General features: G+C 35.9%; 2 protein-coding genes across 6 annotated transcripts; both read left to right on the forward strand.

Annotated features, from left to right (window-relative positions):
* The first annotated feature begins 796 nt into the window (after window positions 1-796).
* Window positions 797-5,400, forward strand: LOC115966944 (zinc finger BED domain-containing protein RICESLEEPER 1-like). Its single transcript, XM_031086070.1, has 4 exons — window positions 797-1,132; window positions 1,440-1,529; window positions 3,222-4,656; window positions 4,850-5,400. Exons 1-4 carry the CDS (start codon window positions 797-799, stop codon window positions 5,398-5,400), a joined length of 2,412 nt encoding a protein of 803 aa, XP_030941930.1.
* Window positions 5,401-8,588: 3,188 nt separating this feature from the next.
* Window positions 8,589-19,817, forward strand: LOC115968232. 5 transcript variants are annotated; one of them, XM_031087569.1, is made up of 16 exons: window positions 8,589-8,868; window positions 11,643-11,813; window positions 11,914-12,326; window positions 12,414-12,695; window positions 12,774-12,840; window positions 12,934-13,334; window positions 13,428-13,721; window positions 13,817-13,886; window positions 13,967-14,307; window positions 14,409-14,826; window positions 14,948-15,048; window positions 15,206-15,249; window positions 16,528-16,723; window positions 18,583-18,727; window positions 19,002-19,132; window positions 19,386-19,817. In XM_031087569.1, exons 2-16 carry the CDS (start codon window positions 11,768-11,770, stop codon window positions 19,506-19,508), a joined length of 3,072 nt encoding a protein of 1,023 aa, XP_030943429.1. In that variant the 5' UTR covers window positions 8,589-8,868; window positions 11,643-11,767; the 3' UTR covers window positions 19,509-19,817. The 5 variants fall into 5 exon arrangements, with proteins under 5 accessions (XP_030943429.1, XP_030943427.1, XP_030943430.1 ...); XM_031087567.1 differs by having other exon boundaries at window positions 11,703-11,813; XM_031087570.1 differs by having other exon boundaries at window positions 11,703-11,813; window positions 13,823-13,886.
* The last annotated feature ends 305 nt before the right edge of the window (window positions 19,818-20,122 follow it).

The following is a 20,122-nucleotide window of genomic DNA, read 5'->3' on the forward strand; positions in this document are numbered from 1 at the left end:
AAAAAAGTCACATCCTCTCCCAAACTGGCTGGAAAAATATTCTTTCTTATAGTGTCATAGTGTTCAGTAAGACAAAACGTGCAAATTATCTTTGCCAAAGTCTAGCAAGACAAAAAAATATGATAGATCAGTCAAAAGCCTCAATGAATCTTTGGCACTTCCAGCTCTCTATTCACTGGAGAGAATTTGGGTTGGAACTAGGGGTGTCCAAGGACCCGCATCAACCGACCCACCCGCCCGAAACCGCCCGAACCGAAGGTCCACGGGCGGCTCCGAATACACTCCACGGTCGGTCACGGATTGACATTTACAAAATCCGAATAGTTCGGATCGGACCCGGGTTTCAAAATATTTCACCCGGAAAATCCGATCCGACCGAATTATTTATAATAAAAAAAAAAACAAAAGGTAGATTTGACATGTGGCCAGACAGCCCATCCAGCAAATCAGCAATGCCAGCCCAGATTTCCCTCACACGTTCCCAACATAAATATCAGCCGTTGATCTCAAATTAAAATTTAAAATGAAGGGTAAAGATGAGAGTAAAACTGACTCAAATGGGCATGAAATGACCGGTCACCAGTGGCACAATAACCCATTTTTAATCAACGGCTAGAATACAAGATGGAGAGCCAATCTAACGGTTAGAAATAAAGGGGAAAGATCTGATATCTCAAAGACTCAAACAGTCAAACGGATTCAAGCCACTAGCCCACTACTCTTCAGTTTCGGTCTTCACTCTTCCAGTCTTCTTCAGTTTTCTTTTCACTTTGGAGCCAGAGGTCAGGTCATGGACATGGCTTCACATACACGCCTTCTCCTTCCCTTTTCACTCTTCCTCATCTCTTCAGTCTTCACTTCTTCAGCCTCACACTCTCAGTTCTTTACCTGCTCTCTCAAACTCTCTCAAACTCTCACAATCTCACACTCTATAAATTCTAAACCGTTTCCCCAAATCCAAACTACTGCTCCTCCAAATCCAAATTCTAAAGAACAAACCCTAGCCGCCTCCAATGCCATTACCCAGTCCCCTCTCCGCCTCCAACGCCTAGCGCCACCGTCGCTGTCCACTCCTCTCTCCATAGCTACCGCCGGAGTCCTCACCCCGTGTACTCTTCACGGAGTCAGTCAGGTATTTTTTCTTTGTTTCTCATCTTTCTTTTTTGTTAGTCTCGTTGGTTTCATTTGTGATGGAAATCAAATGTTAAAATCAAATAATCCTATGAAACCCTATGTTAAAATCAAATAATCAAGTAATCAAATGTTAAAATCAGATTCATACTATGAAACCCTAACTAAAAATAACTTAGAAACCCTAACTATTTTAATTTTGTTCTTTGTTCGTACTATGAAACCCTAACTAAAAATAACTTAGAAACCCTAACTATTTTACTTTTGTTTTTTGTTCTTTTCTTAAATCAATTTTGATCTTGTTTTAGTTTTATACAGGATTGAAAGCTGACTCCAGTCTCCAAGTATCATTATCTGCTCTGAAGTGTGAAACCCATACACCCACGGTTTTCTTCAAGGTAGTTTTTGCTTTCCTTTGTATTTAAAATTTAGATATCCTAACTATTTTACTTCTGTTCTTTGTTCTTTTCTTTAATCAATTTTGATCCTCTTTTAATTTTATTCAGGATTGAAAGCTGAATCCAAGTATCATTATCTGCCCTCAAGTTTGAAACCCATACACTCACGGTTTTCTTCAAGGTATGGTTTCTGCTTTCCCTTGTATTTAGTTAAAAAAAAAAAAGGAATGTAGTGATTGTGGTGGTTGTTTGATATTTCTTTTTACAAAAGGGGCAGAGTAATTTAAATGATAAATAGAATGTTGAAAGGGAAACTATTGAATGTAATTCATGAGGGTTGTTTTTAAAGTTTTAGAACATTTACCTTGCTTTGTATGAGAATATTGTTATGATGTGATTAGTTGATTGTGGTGGTTGTTTGATGTTTCTTTTTAACTAAGGGGCAGGGTAATTTAAATGATAAATAGAATGTGGAAAGGGAAACTATTGAATGTAATTCATGAGGGTTGTTTTTAAAGTTTTAGAACATTTACCTTGCTTTGTTTGAGAAGATCGTTATGATGTGATTAGTTGATTGTGGTGGTTGTTTGATGTTTCTTTTTAACTAAGGGGCAGGGTAATTTAAATGATAAATAGAATGTGGAAAGGGAAACTATTGAATGTAATTCATGAGGGTTGTTTTTAAAGTTTTAGAACATTTACCTTGCTTTGTTTGAGAAGATCGTTATGATGTGATTAGTTGATTGTGGTGGTTGTTTGATGTTTCTTTTTAACTAAGGGGCAGGGTAATTTAAATGATAAATAGAATGTGGAAAGGGAAACTATTGAATGTAATTCATGAGGGTTGTTTTTAAAGTTTTAGAACATTTACCTTGCTTTGTTTGAGAAGATCGTTATGATGTGATTAGTTGATTGTGGTGGTTGTTTGATGTTTCTTTTTAACTAAGGGGCAGGGTAATTTAAATGATAAATAGAATGTGGAAAGGGAAACTATTGAATGTAATTCATGAGGGTTGTTTTTAAAGTTTTAGAACATTTACCTTGCTTTGTTTGAGAAGATCGTTATGATGTGATTAGTTGATTGTGGTGGTTGTTTGATGTTTCTTTTTAACTAAGGGGCAGGGTAATTTAAATGATAAATAGAATGTGGAAAGGGAAACTATTGAATGTAATTCATGAGGGTTGTTTTTAAAGTTTTAGAACATTTACCTTGCTTTGTTTGAGAAGATCGTTATGATGTGATTAGTTGATTGTGGTGGTTGTTTGATGTTTCTTTTTAACTAAGGGGCAGGGTAATTTAAATGATAAATAGAATGTGGAAAGGGAAACTATTGAATGTAATTCATGAGGGTTGTTTTTAAAGTTTTAGAATATTTACCTTGCTTTGTATGAGAAGATTGTTATGATGTGATTAGTATGATCATGCAATTTGTCACTGCTAAGAAGAGATATGTGATCTTGCATGTCCCTAATTAATTTACTTCATTGAGTTATCTGTGATCTTGCTAAGAAGAGATGTGTGATCTTTCTTTCTAATAATCTCTTTTGATTATGTTTATTAAAATGTGTGGTTCCAGGATACTGGTTTTCCTTTTTGGTGTGTGTGGTTATTATTGATTATTATTATTATTATTAAAGCTATTAATTATACTTGTTACTCTAGTTTGCTTATATGTATCTTTGTTTTTTTAGGTCATGGAAACCAACACTAGTGAACCCTCTGTCCAAACACCAGCTGCTATAGAAGATGACGGTGCTATTCCCACCCAAGTTGAAGATTCTGCTGCTACCCAAGCTGAAGCAGCTGCTGCTTCTGAGTTGCCCCCAGTTCCACCATGCCAAGTGAGTATGACAGCTCCTATTAGTGGTGGTTGTAGTGGTAGGAAAAAGTCTGTTGTTTGGGGTCACTTTGAAAAAGTAAAGATAGGTGAGGGTGATACTAGTAAAACTAAGGCTATCTGTAATTATTGTCAAAAATCTTATAATGCTGATAGTAAGAGTTGTGGTACTAGTAATTTGTTAGCTCATGTGCCAATATGTCCCAAGAACCCTAATAGAGAAGATGTAGTTAGAGGGCAGAAAACATTAGCTTTTGTACCCAAAAAGGATGGAGAAGACGGATTCCACCTTGTGTCAACATCCTTTTCTGTTGAGGCTTCTAGAAAGGCATTGGCCGAAATGGTTATAATTGATGAATTGCCTTTTAGGTATGTCGAGGGGTATGGGTTTAAGAAATTTGTAAGTACCTTACAACCTAAGCTTAGATTAAAGGATATCCCATCTCGTCAAACTGTGGCTAGGGATGTGATTGGCATTTATAATAGTGAGAGAGAGAAGCTAAGGAAATCCTTGAAGGGTTGTAGGGTGTGTCTCACTACGGACACATGGACTTCCATTCAAAATTTAAATTATATGTGTCTGACTTGTCACTTTATTGATGATGCTTGGAAATTGCATAAGAGAATTCTAAATTTTTGTCAAGTTGAAGACCACAAGGGGGAGACTATAGGTAGAAAGATTGAGATGTCGTTGCGTGAGTGGGGTATTGATGGGATATTCACCTTGACGGTGGATAATGCTAGTTCAAATTTAACAACAATTAAATTTTTGCAAAGGGTGACTAAAGATTGGAATGGGGCAGTTTTAGGAAATGAGTACATGCACATGAGGTGTTGTGCCCATATTTTAAATCTCATTGTGGGGGAGGGTTTAAAAGAGATAGATGCATCTGTTGCTAAGGTGCGTGAAGCTGTGAGGTATGTGAAGTCCTCACCCAATAGAAGTCAAACTTTTAGGAGTTTCATGGAGAGGTTAGGTATGGAGTCCAAGAGTCTTCTCAGTCTAGATGTACCTACTAGGTGGAACTCAACCTATATCATGTTAGAAACTGCTGAAAAATATGAGAAAGTGTTCCTCCGAATGGATTTTGAAGATGATGGTTATTCGTCGTACTTTAGGACCAAGGAAGATAGTGGTGGTTTGGGGTCTCCATGTATGACTGATTTCCAAAATTGTAGGGTATTTGTGACTTTCTTAAGGCTGTTTTATAATGCAACAAAGAAATTTTCTGGTTCATTGTATGTTACTTCAAATGCCTTCTATGATGAGATCTTTGTTATTCAGGAGAGTATTTCCAGTTTAGTTAAATCCCAAAACACTCTCTTGAAAAGCACAGCCACAAACATGCAAACTAAGTTTGAGAAGTATTGGGGGGAAGGGGAGAAAATTAATCCTCTTTTGTATGTGGCTGTGGTCTTTGATCCACGAAAAAAAATTGAGGTTTTTGAAGTTTTCATTTTCTGAAATTTATGAGAATGCAGTTGCAGAAGTGATGGTTGATAAGGTGAAAGACCTTTTGTTTAAGTTGTATAATTTTTACACTTCTATTCATTCACCAAATGTGCAAGATCAAAGTGGGAGTGAGAGGACAGAATTAGAAACTGATGCTAGTGATCCATATGTGATGGTTCACTCGCGATATGAACGTTTTTTGCAAGTTGAGCAATCTGTAGGTTGGAGTAATGAGCTTGAGAGGTATTTGGCTGAAAACTGTGATGGTAGAAAGGATGCAAATTTTGAGATATTAGAGTGGTGGAGGGACAATTGTAATAGGTACCAAGTGTTGTCTAAGGTAGTTAAGGACGTGCTGGCTGTGCCAGTTTCCACCGTTGCATCTGAGTCAGCATTTAGCACTGGAGGTCGAATTGTTGATCCATTTCGAAGTGCACTATCTCCTCTCATGGTTCAAAACCTTGTATGTTCACAAAATTGGCTTCAAGCCACAGTTCCAATTTCTCATCGCCAGTCAAGGGATGATGTTGAGGCATTGGAGGAGGAGTTACTTGACTTAGGTAATATGCTTAAATTCTGAAACTTAGTGTGTTAATTTTATTGAATGTCTCATGTATTCAAGCAAAATTTAATTTATTTGTGTTTATTGTGTTTATTTCCTATTCTTTTCTAGTTTTAAATCAACAACCAACAGCAAATCCCAGCTCAAGCAAGGGTTCCACTTCAAGCAAACGACCCTTGATTAGCATTGATGATTAATCACTGACTTGGTATGATTCTGCCTTTATAGTCCCTTACTATTATAAACTTGGTTTCCTTACTAGTTGGTTGGTACTAATGTATTGTTTGTTGAATATTTTTTTGTCTATTGTAGGAGGATGGTAAATTATTTTGTAAAGAAGGCAGCATTTTGGAAATATTTGGAAGCTTTTTTGGACATATTGCTTTTCTAACTTGTAACAATACTCAACTGTCAATACTTATAGAAAAGAAATCTTAGTTCATAGGTTTTCTTTTCTATTAGTTAAAGACTTATAAACTATAGAGTAGTCATTCAATGCTTTGGAAAAGCTATTTTTTGGAAATACCTATGGTATTTGATTGTTGTAATTAATTATATAGCTTGGAACATTGTATAACTAGCAAGCTTTCTGCCTTATGGGTTACTGCCCAAAAACTTGCAGTGACTGCCTTTATAGTATTCTGTTGGAATATCTGTTGGAATACTGCAGTATATTATTCTGTTGTGATTTATTTTATTGCTGGAAAATTGGAAATATTGCAGGTTTTATGGGTGTTGAGTAGTTTACTGCCTAGGTGTCTTTTGTGGTGTTTTACAGATTACAGATTATTTGATTGTGTTTATTTATTTTTTGTTCTTAATGTGGGAAAGATTATGTATTGGGTTTGATAGGTGCTTCTTGTTTCAGATCACAAGTGAGTCAAGTGACTAAAAAATAACAGACTTTTTGGTGTGTTGTGTTGATCACAGGTGATAAAATGAATAAGCCTTATTTGGGCCTTTTTGATTTGTCCTGACTGATGGCCCAATAGGTCTAGTTTTGTTTTGGGCCTTTTTGATTTGTCTTGATTGATGGCCCAATAGGTCTAGTTTTGTTAGGCTGGAAGTTCTATTTCAAAATTTCAAAATTAATTAAGTAAAAAGGCCCAAAAAAGTGAATTTTCTGTGATTTTAACAATGGCAAAAAGTCCGGCCCAATCTGAGGCCCAGACCCGTGAAACCGATGGCTCCGACCCGGACAATCCGATTACCCGAAATGTCGGATCCGACCCGATATTCGGTCGAATACGGGTCCCAAATATAAAAAACCGATTCAACCGGGTCGAGTGCGGTTTGGGCCCAAAACCGACCCGGCCCGACCCGTGGACACCCCTAGTTGGAACCAGAGACAAAGTCCATTAGTTTAGGTGGGTTTTAGTTAACTTAATTGGTAAAGTCTCTGATAGTTGAATAAGAGATCTGCAGTTCAATCCCTGTCTACATCAAAAGTCGATTGGTGTCTTGGTCTAATGATAAAGAACTATCATCAAGAGCGAACGCTATAGGTTGAAATTCTCTTCAAAATAAAAGTCTATTAATTTAGTAAAATAATAATAATAATAAAAAATAAAGGACGAATCTATAACATTTCACTTGTCCTAATAACAAATAAATAAAAAACCATTATTTGAATGATTTTGTATTAAGATTTAAAGAACCAAATTGGTTAAAGCCTTAAAGGAATAGTATATTCGTATTGAAATAAATTTCTTTCCAATCTTTTTTCTCTTTTGATTAAGTTGGCACAAATTAAGTTAGCTGTGTGGTCTTTTAAATCAATGGTTAAGAACGTAAGCCACACTTATCTATTATTTCTTTGTTCCCTTGTTTTTGCATGGCCCAATTTTCAGTTCTTTCCAGATTTCAAACATAACCCAAATTACAAAAGACGGGCCATCTAATATCTGCTAGTCCATAATTATAATCTGAAATAATGGTACTTAGGTTTTTGCTTAGGCCCATTCTAGCTACGGGTAGTGTTGGCCCAGCAAACATTACTGTCAGTTCACTTGTACTGTGAAAACAAGACCCAGCAAAATAATAATAATAATAATAATAATAATAATGGTAAAATATAGTTAATATTCTTGAGATTTTGGCTAATACCAGTTAGGTTTAAAACTGACCAATTTAAAACCTAAACCCTAAACCCAACTTAGTTCATAAACTGTTACTCATTTTTTTCATCTTTAATAGTGAGTAAGGACCTTGTTGGTCAGTTTTGAAATGTATTAAATCTAACTAATAGTAGCCTTAAAAATAAAGTTAACATCTTGGAGGTTTGGATTAATGCCAACCAGGTATGATAAAAGACCATTAACATTCTCCTAAGACTTCGTTTGGGAGTTCATAAGAGAATGGAATGGAATGATAAGGAAATTGAAATGAATAGAATGGAATTCATTATATTTAAGTAAAGGAAATGAATGGAAAAGAATTGAATGGAATGGAATTAAATAACCTTGTTTGGATGTTTTAAAATAAAGGAATGGAAATGAATGAAAAGTAAGTAATTTTGTTTGGGAGTAACATGAAAGGAATTGAATGGAATGGAATCATTTTATGACAATATTATTATTAGATCCCTAATTTAAAATAAAAGATTGAATATATAAGGGTATTTTTGGAGTTTTAGTAAAAAAATCATTAAATCTAATTCTATTTCCTCCCATTCCTCCCAATTTCGAAGGAAATGAAAATTTGAGATTTTAAGAGAATAGAGAAGAATAAGTGTTCTCTCCTACTCATTTCATTTCCTCCCACTTAAACTCCCAAAAAAGGGGAATAAGCTTTCCGTTCCCTTTATTAAAACTCCCAAATAAGGGAAAAAAAGAATATTCTAAAATTATTCATTTCATTCTTTTAATTTCCATTCTATTTCATTCCCTCCTCCCAAACGAAACCTAAAGATTAGACTAATATCAATCAGATCCAAAACATTTCAAAACTGACAAACTCGATCCCTAAACAAAACTTGATCTTTAAACTGTTATTCATTTTTTCTTTTATCTCTAATAGTAATTAGGGACCAAGTTGGTCATTTTAAAAAAAATTTAAAATGTCTTGGACTAACTATTTAATTAGAGACCAAACTGGTCTGTTTTAAAATGTATTGAAATGATTCTTTTATATGATTATTTATCCTAAACATAAAAAGTGGCACCCCATGAGAGAGACCTATATGAGACAGATTTTAGGTCTCTTTTCATGAACTATGGGGCTTCGAACAAGAGACCTTAGATGAAAAAGAGGACACCTATGTTGCCAGACCAAACACCATTAGACCAAAACACCTACAGTGCCATAAATGAGAGCATGCTATTTTCTTTATGCTTATTTCTGGACACGTCACGTTCTCTGTCCTCAGCACGCATCTCTCACTCTCTCGCTCCCTCTTTGTCTCTGTCTCTGTCTCTGTCTCAAACCCTAGAATCGCAGCCCCAAGTTCACAGGCTTAAACCCTAGCAGTACACGACGGTTTCAGAGGTATTTCCATTGCTACTTTCTCTATTTCACGTCTGGGTATCTGATAAATTTTCTTATTTTCTTTGAGATTTTGTGAATCATGATCATGAATAAATGAACGGTTGTCATTAGCTCTGAGTTTTCTTCTCCAAGAAATGAAAAAAAAAAAAAAAAAAAGGATTAAAGAGGACTAGGAGTTAGATTGTGGTTCCTGAGTTTCATGAGGTTTTGAGAAATGAAAGCAATGCCCACCAGGTGTTTGATCAAATTCCCCAAAGGGTTTGTGTTACTTTAATGCTAAAATTTTTGGAATGGTCTCAAGCTGTGAAATGTGTTTGTTGGGGGGTGCAAAGTATTTACTCTAAGAACATGTGTCATTGTCTAGAACTCTCATGTTTAAGCTAATTTTCATTGTAACTAATCTGCTTAGTGGACTTGGTACTCATTAGATGTCGGCACTAGATGTTTAAATGATGAACTTGCTTTTAAGTAAGCCAAATAATGCATTTGTAAGTTCGGTTGAGTGAAGGTTTTAGTTTTACTAGTGCATCAAACTATTGAAAAAAGGGATAGGTTTATATATATATATATATATATATATACTTTTGATGCAAGGTTTCATGACGCAATGAAGCGTTGGTGATTTTGAGAATTAGAAATGTAATGTAGCTATTTGGTCTACAATGAATTGTGTTGCAAATTATGTATACCAGAACCATGTTTAAAGTGACATTTAACCACTCTCTTTCTATTTCTTGGAGAAATTTTAAAGGGTGAATTGCACTTTACATTCCTATGGTTTGGCTTGTTTTAAAGTAAAGTTACTTTACCCACGTGAGGTCACTTCCATTAGACTTACCTAACCCAACTAGCCCCTTTCTGTTAGAAAAACACTTTTAGGTTATGAAACATAATAGAAAACAGATCTAAGCCACTGTCCACAAATTCTTTCTCCAACCATCTTAGAAATCCAATCTCATGGCCCAAATCTCTTCCATTAAGGCAAGATTCAGCTTCTACTGATTGCGAGCAAAAGATATACTTTCTATACTGATCTCGTCTCTCATAGGTAAGATCGTGCTCTAGGGTTTGAAACTGTAAAGGAGAACTATCCGGAAGCATTAGTAGTACAGCTTCCAAGGGATTCTGGAGTGGAAATTAGAGAAGAAAGCATAGAAAATGGTCATGATAGTGTGAAGGGCAGTGCCTCCCAATCAAACCATGGAATTGTTGAAAGCCCCATGCCTGACAACACTGGATTAAAATCAGTATCACCCTGTCCTCTTTGTGGCTTGACGAGGAGTTTCTGGTCAAAGAATGATAAGGGACAGTGTTAACTGTTAAGTGAGTTAGTTTGGAGAAAATACATGTTGTGATACTCAAAAGAATGCAACTCCTGTAACAATAAATATGGGTAATCAAAACTTCACCTAGGTGTTTTTCTAATATCAAAAAGGCTGTTTACAAAGTAACATTGGAGATTTGAATGGAGTTGATAACTCAATTTGAAAATTGCTGCCAATTGTCATGTATGTGGGAAGAGCTCATTCAAACTTAACAGTGGTTAATGGGAGATTGAGCTAAGTATGGATGGAAATCCTGTTTTAAGACCAAAGGTTCATTAGTATCCCTCCTAGTGGCAGCATCTAATTAGCTTCAGCCTTCAGTTAAGAGCATTACAACAAGATTTTGTAGTCTAACTTAAAGTGAAATGGTTTCTTTTCCTGATTATAGAGGAGAATTATTATTTAGAGTTCCTTGTATATTCATCTGCACTTTGCTGTATCGTAGTAGAGTAGAGCTTGAGGATATAGAAAGATTGAGCTTTGGAGATGTCTTTAAGGCAATTTCAGTTTGCTTCCAATTAATTGTGTCTGCAAAATTGCTTTGGAACTGTGTGGTCTCATCAACTAGGAATGGACGTAACAAGTGAACAGTCTTTTGTGTGCAGCAATTCTTATGATGAACCATCAAAAAACCATAAGAGAACAGTCTTCTGTGTGCATTATACTTTTTTTTTCTTTGGGTCATGCATACGCAGCAGTTTCCTCTTTTCTTCTTGTCCTTATTTATTTATTTAAAATTCTGTCCGTCAATCCTTGGGTACCTACTGTACATTTTAAGTTACATTGCCTAAATAATAGTTTAGTCAGGTGATTTGAACTGGATGATGAGAAGAAGTTTCTTTTTAATTTCTTAAGATTGCGATGGTCTATTATGTGCATCAAACTTCCTTAATTTCACTTGGATACCTGGAATACCAAAAACTTGGGTCACGGGATGGGATTTATAAGTTACTGAGGGAAAGAATCTGTGGAGTGGCTAGATTCATTTTTCTATTATGTTTCATACCCTAAAAGTGTTTTTTCTAATGGGCAAGATGGGTTACGGAAGTCTAACAGAGGTGATCTCGGGTGGGTAAAGTGACACTTTTTAAACCACGGGTAGGCAACTTTAAAATGGGACAAACCACAGGTTGGTAAAGTGCAATTAACCTAATTTTAAATTATGAGTGATTTTTTTTTCTTTCAACAAAATAAATTGAACATATATGATGAAAGATCAATTATATTATGCTTCAGGGTTTAATATTGGTAATCTATTTTTTTGGTTGGAGTTTGAGAAGTTATAGCATATTATTCATTTTCCTCCCCTCAAAGTGGATTGCAACCAAAAAAAAAAAAAAGGATAAAAAGAATTCACTTTACTATCTGAATCAGTTTAAGGTTTTTAGAATGCTTTTGCAACTACATATCGAACTTAATTTTCGTGTTAATTGTTCACCATCTGCATAGCTTTATCAAATACACCAGAAGACCACTGTTTCATTGTAAGCTTCTAACTGCTTTGAGCAGAACAATTCTTCAGATCAATATGTAAACATTTCTACTGGTGTCAGACAAACACAAAGGGTTCTGATATGGATTCTTTTGACGATATTCTTGGCGAACCAGCCGCCAACCGTGGTAAGTGATTATTTTGAAACTACCCAAAGTTGTTGTGTTTCATCTCTGTATTTGACTCAAGAAGTGATGGTTTAATATGAAGTTCTTGAATTTTGAGCAGCTCAGGCTGGTGCTAAGTTTAGACCAAAAGCTAAACCACGGCCTAGAAAAGAAACACCTGCCTCGGTTCATCCGACAATCAGTAGCAATACAGAAGAAGACACTGCTATACTACCCATTACCAATGTGGGCACATTGGAATCCATTCAGCCTGCTGATGTGGATAATAAATTGAATAATGAATTTGGTTCATCTATAGCTAATTCAGCAGAAAATATCACAAAGAACAATGAGGGTTCATTTTCAGGAGTTCCAAACTTAGATGATACCACAAAATTGATATTAGTGAACCCTTCATCACAAGTTGTTGCAACCAGTGAGGATGTGGTCTCCATTGATGCGCTACCTAAGGAGGTTGCAGTGACTGATATCAATGGTGACTGGCACTTTAGCTTTAGGCAATCGGAAACTGAGGTAAAGATATATTTTTCTTTTAAATTGTATTTGCCATTGCTGCTAGTTGAATTGTAAGCTTTACTACTACGAAACTTTTGGTTTTAGGCAGACTCTGTGGGGTTGGATGTAGACCCTTCTGCTGACATATCTCCTGAGCCTGTTACACTTACCTCTGCTGGCTCAGATTTGAAAACATCTGTTCAGGCTCTTGATATTGCAGATGATAGACTGAGGGATCCATTTACCTTATCCTTCTCTACCCCTGAGATTGTTGGGACTAAGGTGCCAAGCAAAGAGTGTTCAATTTCCGATGATCTGCATTCAGAGGCTGCCATTTTGGATGGAAATGGCAAATTACATCCTAACAACAAGAAGTTGGCCGAAGAGGTAAGACATTTATCTTTCCTTGTATTGGTATATGGCATCTAGATGATCCATTAATTCAGAAAATCCTCTTGGTTTTAGGTTGATTCCTTGGGATTGGATTTGGACCCACTTGAAGATAATCTTCATGGTCATGTCACAAATAAATGTAAGTTATGCTTACAAACTGTTGTTGAGCTTGTATATGAAATTCTATTCCAGTATAAGTGGTTTAAGAAGTTTCTCTTTACTCTTGCTGTAGCTAGGGGTGGTGGCAAGTTTAAACCCAAGGCTAAAATCCGCCCCAGAAATGAAACCTCTACTTCACTCCCATCAGCTCCTTCAAATGCTACAGAGGAGAAACCTGTTATGCTAAGTTCCACAAGCTTAGAAACAGAACAATATGCTCAGCCTGTTGCAGAAATTAAATTGACAAATGAGGACGGTCTATCTGCGGTTACCTTAGAGATTGTGGGCACTAGGGAGCCATCAAAAGACAACGAATGTTCATTTCCTGACAAGAGAATCTCGGAATCAATCAAGTCTTCATCCCAACTTGTGACGGGAGAGGATGTTGGCAGTAGAGATGCGCTGCAGTCAGAGGTTGCAATGTGTGATAGCAACAGTGTTTGGCATTCTAGCATCGGAATGTTGTCATCAGAGGTAGAGACTTGAATTTCCCAAATCTGGTTTCTGCATATTGCTGATATATGATTCTAAGTTTCACTAATAAAAAGAAAATAATTTTGGCTATAGGTAGATTGCATGGGGTTTGAATTAGAGCCTTTTGGTGATAATGAAGGGGAAGGTTCTCTTTTTCATGCAGAAACATCTACTCTTCTTGCTTCCAATAATAAGGACATGGAGGAAAATTTTGGTATTCCTGCTTGTAGTTTTGTTGACTCTTCAGCACTCAGGGTTTGTGATGCTGCAGAGCCTCATACTTGCTCTGATCCTCATATGGCCCCAGACCCAGTAACCTGCAGGGAAGATGCTTTTTCTAACCAGTATGGAGATTTTCAGATTGAAAATGGAAGGTTGGAAGCAGAGGTGAAAATTTGTAACTTTGCAAGAAGTACCGTGTTTGTTTTATTTTGTTAAATTTATTTTTTAATATTGTGATTAATTAGTCAAATTGTCATTAGTTTCAGGAAGCTGGAACCTTTTCTGGCATGGAAACCCTAGATTTTATGTCTGAGGCCAACATTGCATCTGGTATGTATAAAATCAGTTGCATGCTTTATTCGTTCTTACTCTATTTTGTATTCTAAGTTATTTGTTCATTTCATTTTTAGGACGGCAAACTGGCAAGTTTCGACCCAAGCCCAAGATGAAAACTGGAAAAGAAAAACATAGCACTGCCATTTCTCACCCACAAGCTGAGTCTGTTTTGCATTTGCAAGGTCCTCAGTTGGTTACTTCTGAAACTGGGTACATGGCTTCAGTTCCTGCCTTCCCAGCTGACTGTGTACAGGATGACTCCATGAGGTTCGGTGAATTTATTCCCTCAGATCCAGCCTCTGTCATTATGATGAATGAAGAATTGAGAAACCTTGCAGAATCTTCTCACTCAGATGGCCCTATTTTGGGGGATATTCTGCATTCTGAGGATGTTCCTGAAATTCCTGTAGAAGTGGTAATTTCCATTATAACAGTTTGCCATGAATTATTCTTTGACAGATGATAAAATCTTTTGCTCAATCATGTTAATTTGTTCTTAGCCTGTTTCTGTTCTAGAATGCTAAGATTGGAAAGGGGGAAGCTTCTACAGCATCAAATCTTCCTCATAAACAGAAACAGAAACAATCTGCTACAGCTGGTGAAGAGAATGATGGTGGCAAATCATCAAGGAAGCTGAGAAAGCGAGTAGCTTTTCAACTTACTGATGAGCAGGATGATGGGGCTAATGATGATTTTTCTGCTGAACCTCCCAGTAATTCTAGTATAGATGAAGATGAAGATGAAAACAACAATGATGAATATAAAGTGGAAAGTAAATCCCAGAAGAAAAGAGCTCCAAGAAAGTCAAAGAAACCTGAGGCTGAAAATGGAAAACCTGTACGAAAGCGTAAGAAGGCCAGTGAAGCACCAGATCAGTCAACTGAGAAACCTCCCAAAAAATTTTCTCATTCCACTCGTCGAAACAGAAGATGTGGTAAATGAAATTCCTGAGCCTCTTAGATTGTGAGATAAAATGCTTTTGCATGTACTTATTTTCATGATCAAGGTAGGATGTATTAACAGAACTATTGAATTACTCTATTTTTCTTTCTTAGTGGACAAAGCTTTGCTTGAAACCCCGGAGGATGAGATTGACCCTCAAAGGTTGCCTATAAAGGATCTTATTCTGCTTGCAGAGCATAAAGAGCGATTAGCGGTACATAGAACTCTAATTCTTGCAGCAATGTTGTTTGAAATACTTTTTTTTTTCATTTGTAACATTTCCTTTTCTCTATTTACTCTGTCTATGCTTCTATGCTAGATTCAAAATTGCTAATTTTCTTTTGCCGTTCCCCACCTGCCCACTGATGCAGAGCAAAGAGGCAGCAGCATTAAAAACACCCTCGACAAATTTAAGGTACCTGTATTTTTAAAATAGGATTTATTTTTGGTTTAGGCCTTTAGGTTGAGAGCTTCCCTGAGTACACCCCTGGTGTAGTTGGTATGTTTTCTTTTTAATAAAATTGTTTTGTTACTTATCCAAAAAAAAAAAAAAAAGAGATCTTTAGGTTGATGGCGACCTATTTTCTTTAAGTTGCCTGTTTGTTTGCACTGCAATCAGTAGTCAAATTGCAAAGTTTTGCAAGTATCAGATGACATAATGTCTGTAGGCTGAAATGTACTTTTTGTCCCTAAGTTTGGTTCAAATTTGATATTGTTTCCAAATCTAAAATTTGTAGTTTTTCCTGTGAAAATTTAAAAGGTATTGATTTCATCCTTCCGTCTATCTACCATTAAAGGACTTGTATAAGTGTTTTGTCTTTTTTATCTCATGTACATTCTGTCTTAAGCTTTCTCAGCTTCTTGGAGGTTGAAAACTCAATTGCTAATTTTTTTTGTTTAAACCCACATGAAGCTACAATTATCATATAAAAGAATTTCTTGAATTTAACATAGAATTGTATTCTAGGGGCAGGATGGTGGGGGTCAGGTGGAATGAGGCTAGTTTTTGATGTAGTCGTGTGCCTTTTTTATGATGTGACAGCAGAAGCTTTAATGCCAATTTTATTTGTGAAAAATACACAAAATAATAAAAGGAAAGCAACACAAGACACAAAAGTTAACTTGGTTTGGTAAACTCTATGCCTAAATCCACAGTCACTGTCATTTAAAAAATCCACTATCAATGATGAAGATTGCACCACACTCTCAAACTCTTACAAACATAAACTGACCTAAATCCCTAATACACTCAAAGGTGCTTTCACACTAACATGCAAGACAAAATAAACAAAGCTTTGTCTTCTAACTCTCTCCCTTCCCCCCCCACACACACACACACACCCAAAAAAAGCTACCCCTCAGCACCAAACCTTTCCAATGCTATCTATATAAGGCTTTACATATTCCTTGGTGGATGAGAAACATAGTATTATTCCTGTACAAGGAATAAATTTTTCTTCCACACCAAGAAAACTCAAATATGTAATTAAGTCAAAACCAGGTCCAAAATATTTTCCTCATGGGCAAGACTTAACAGTATCTATTTTGACCAAAAAAAGTGTCATTGTATCAGAAATTATGTTTGTTGGCATTGAAAGTTGAGTGTGGCATTTGGTAATAATTATGTTTTACTATTCCTGGAGTCACTTGCTGTCCATTGATTTATTTTTTGTCACAATTCTTTTCTGTGCAGTTCTTCTAATTCATTTCATGAGGAAGACCCTTATAATGGAGAAGAGGCCTTTGCTTCAGAACAAGGCAGAGGTTCTGATGATGATGAACCAAATTATGAGGTTCCAATAAGTGACCGTCTGATTAATTACCAATCATACATGGACAAAACACCTAGAACAAGATGGTCAAAACAAGACACAGAATTGTTCTATGAGGTATATAACATCACATTAATTTTCTTGATACCACTTTCCATTGATAACCATTGATCATATGTAATTATGAGATATCACTGTTTTAGGTTTTTTGTCATTGTGAGTGAATAACTAGTCTGTTTCAATGAATGGGACTGCCAAACTGAAATTAATTTGGTTCAGAACTTTTCTTATAAATTAGTTGGGTAGGTGCAACAAACAAGTAGCATTCACAAATCCAAATGAATTGGCCAGATTGTTATCACTTTAGTGAAATTTCTGAACACGTGCTCTCCAGTGATTAAAAGCCATAATGGAGGAGGATGGAGTTATGTTCAACATGGCGTAGGGTGTTTAGGATTAGTTAGGTTTGAGATCCTCTAAGTGGCTCTTTAGTTTATGGAGAATCTTGAAGATTTACCAAATTAACAACTTCAGCATTATCAAGCAAGTATTCATCCGTGTGGTGAATTCTGGAAAGTTGCCAAATGGATAGAACTTGTCAAGCAAGCAGTTGTTTCCTTACTGGGCCTTCAGCATTGTTATGTGTGGGTTTGTCAGGAGATGACAGTTTTGGTAATTTCTGAATAGATGTACAAGTGTTTTACATTGTTGCATATTGCTCTGTATTGCTTATGCCTCTATAGTGACGTTGGAATAAGGTTTCTTAGGACTTTGTATTATCTCTGTGATATTTGCTGTAGTCTTTCTTTCTTTTTTCCTTTTTGAGAGAGAGAGAGAGAGAGAGAGAGAGAGAGAGAGAGTGGTAAGTTACTCCATCTCGATAGATCACATCCCTTGAAAACTGATTGTTATCACATCCATGAGCTCCATTATTGAGCTCGTGCTCTCATGGAGCTAGCTTTACTGAACCATTGCCAGCACTGTGGTTTCCAGAAATCAACGATACTTGAGAGATAGGAATTTATTGACCATGATATGGCAGATGAATTTTTCTTTGTACAAATTTGGCTTCATTAACATAGAATATCAAAAAGAACTTAATTGAGGAAGGAATGGGATTGAGATTATTCATTTGGCACTCTTTTACTATAATTCTTGACTAGTCCTTGTAAGTTGACTCATAAGCTTTACTATAATTCCTATATACACTGAACAGTATTGTTGCAATCCCAAGGCCAGCATTAGCAGGAGCCACATTGCATTATGTCCCTGAAGGCTACCTTGAACTGTTTCTTGTTTAGCCATAGATTATCAATCTTGAGGAGCATTCTGTTTACCAAGAAACCTTAAATAGTTTCAGCTATGGTGTAAAAATCACACGTCCTCTAAATGCTGCTTTTAAGAATATCTTTTGATATTTGTGTTCACTATTAGTTGAAGTCCCAAACCAACCCTATAATTGCACTTACATTAGAATTAACTGGGTGCCAGAACCTCATTATGTCATATAACATGACCAACATTTCCTTCCTCTCTCTCTCTCTCTCTCTCTCTCTCTTTCTTTTCATGATTTAAGTGCATCTTATTTTCTTTTAGTACTTTCTTAAGTGAGTCTAACAGGTCAAATTGATTTTTGGTTCTCTTGATCTGTCATTTTGACCTTTCATTTGGCAGTTTAAATAATTTTTATACCAAGTAGAAGCAGCTGCACATGGAATTTTCTGCATGTAGCCATGTACTGCAGTGTAAACACCTTCAATGTTGTATAGAGGATGAACTATTTGTTTAAAAAAAAAAAAACAAATGCAAGTTGAAAAGCTTAAAACTTGAATAATGTCAGAGAGTCGTAGGGATGGGACAGTAAGGTGTATGTAATTTTATCAACTCCGTTTGGGACAATTTTAGTAAATTCCAGCCCCGGTCTTTTGATAGTTATATAACAATTTAAGTAATCTCTGTTTTAATATATGCTATAGGCTGTACGTCAGTTTGGGACAGATTTTTCTATGATACAACAACTTTTTCCTGGCCGAACACGTCATCAAGTAAAGTTGAAATTTAAGAAGGAAGAGCGTCAATATCCATTTCGGCTTTCGGAAGCCTTGGCCAGTCGTTCTAAAGGTGAAGTCCTTCATTTCTTTTTATTCTCTCTCTCTCACACACACACATTAATTTTTACTAAAGGATAATTGTAGACTTTGTAATAGTCTTAGCATGATTGGAGTTGGTTATTTCATGCTGTCTTGTATATGACCATGCGGGGAACTCAGCTTATCCATTTTCATTTTATACTCAAGGGAGATATTTATGGTTTTTATTAAAAGCTTCACCAAGCAAATTAGCTTGGATTCATTGCTTGGAAACGTGTGATAACAGTATAATTTTTCTCATGCAGATCATTCCCATTTCCAATTGGTGATTGAGCGGCTACAACAAGCTTCTCAGGCTGAGCAGCACTCTAACAGAGAGGACTCAGTTGGCGTGACAGGGGAGGAGGAGGTGGAGGGATTGGAAACTGAAACTAATGTAAGCATTTTGGTAATCTTTTCTTCTATCTTCTGCTAAGATACAAATGCTCTTTGTGACAGACCTGGTGCTAATGCACTGTTTAGATATCTGAAGTTTAAATATGAAATGGTCATACTTATTTGCTAGTTCTGGTCATGGTTAATGCTTTTATAGCAAAATGTTATCGTTCTTTGGTTATGCCATGCCCGCAACTCCTGATGCTACTCAGCACCCTTATGTACAATAATGATATCCTTTGATGTGTCTGCAGGAGGCAGCAAAACCTGAGGAGGATGAGGAAGTAGTTATTAAAGACCAGGAAGTAGATTTTGCAGAAGTTCATAGTCCTGTGAAGTCTTATGCAAGTGATGATGGCCCTGATGACTGGATATAATTGACTATTAGTCATAAAAGACTATCTATTGGCTTTATTGAAAAGGATAGGAAATGCTAAAATGTTTCTATTGCTTATCGCAATGTGATCGGCCTATTATCTACTTGTTCTTGTGCAGGCTCATTTTTGATCTCGTTACATTTTGTTTTTCAAAAAAATAAAAAATAAAAGGAAAGGAAAAGAAAAAGAAATAGAGAAAAATATATGTACTAGAATATAAGATGTAATTCTTGTGCTCATTAAATAGAATTCTGATTTATTTATGTCGAAGAATATATTCTAATGCAATTATCATCCGCAGCATTTCAATATCTATTTGCAATTTGTATGGAAGGTTGTTAGTTATTGGATTTATCCAATAATTTAAATATGTTGGTGTTGACTGCACATAATTATGGATAATTGATTAGTGTTGACCTTGTTGGCAGTTTGAATTTTGCATAGAATTCTCTCAGAATAATTTAGACAAGGTGAAGCTATGTTTAATTGGTATATTGTCTAACTTTCATCATGCAAGTTGGCATTTAAATTTATTTATTTCATTCCTTTTCATAATGTCTTATTGATAGTTAATTTGATACTAAATTATGTATAAATAATGTCTGGATTCAAGT

This window comes from Quercus lobata, chromosome 11 (assembly GCF_001633185.2).
Source record: "Quercus lobata isolate SW786 chromosome 11, ValleyOak3.0 Primary Assembly, whole genome shotgun sequence".
Lineage (NCBI taxonomy): Eukaryota > Viridiplantae > Streptophyta > Magnoliopsida > Fagales > Fagaceae > Quercus > Quercus lobata.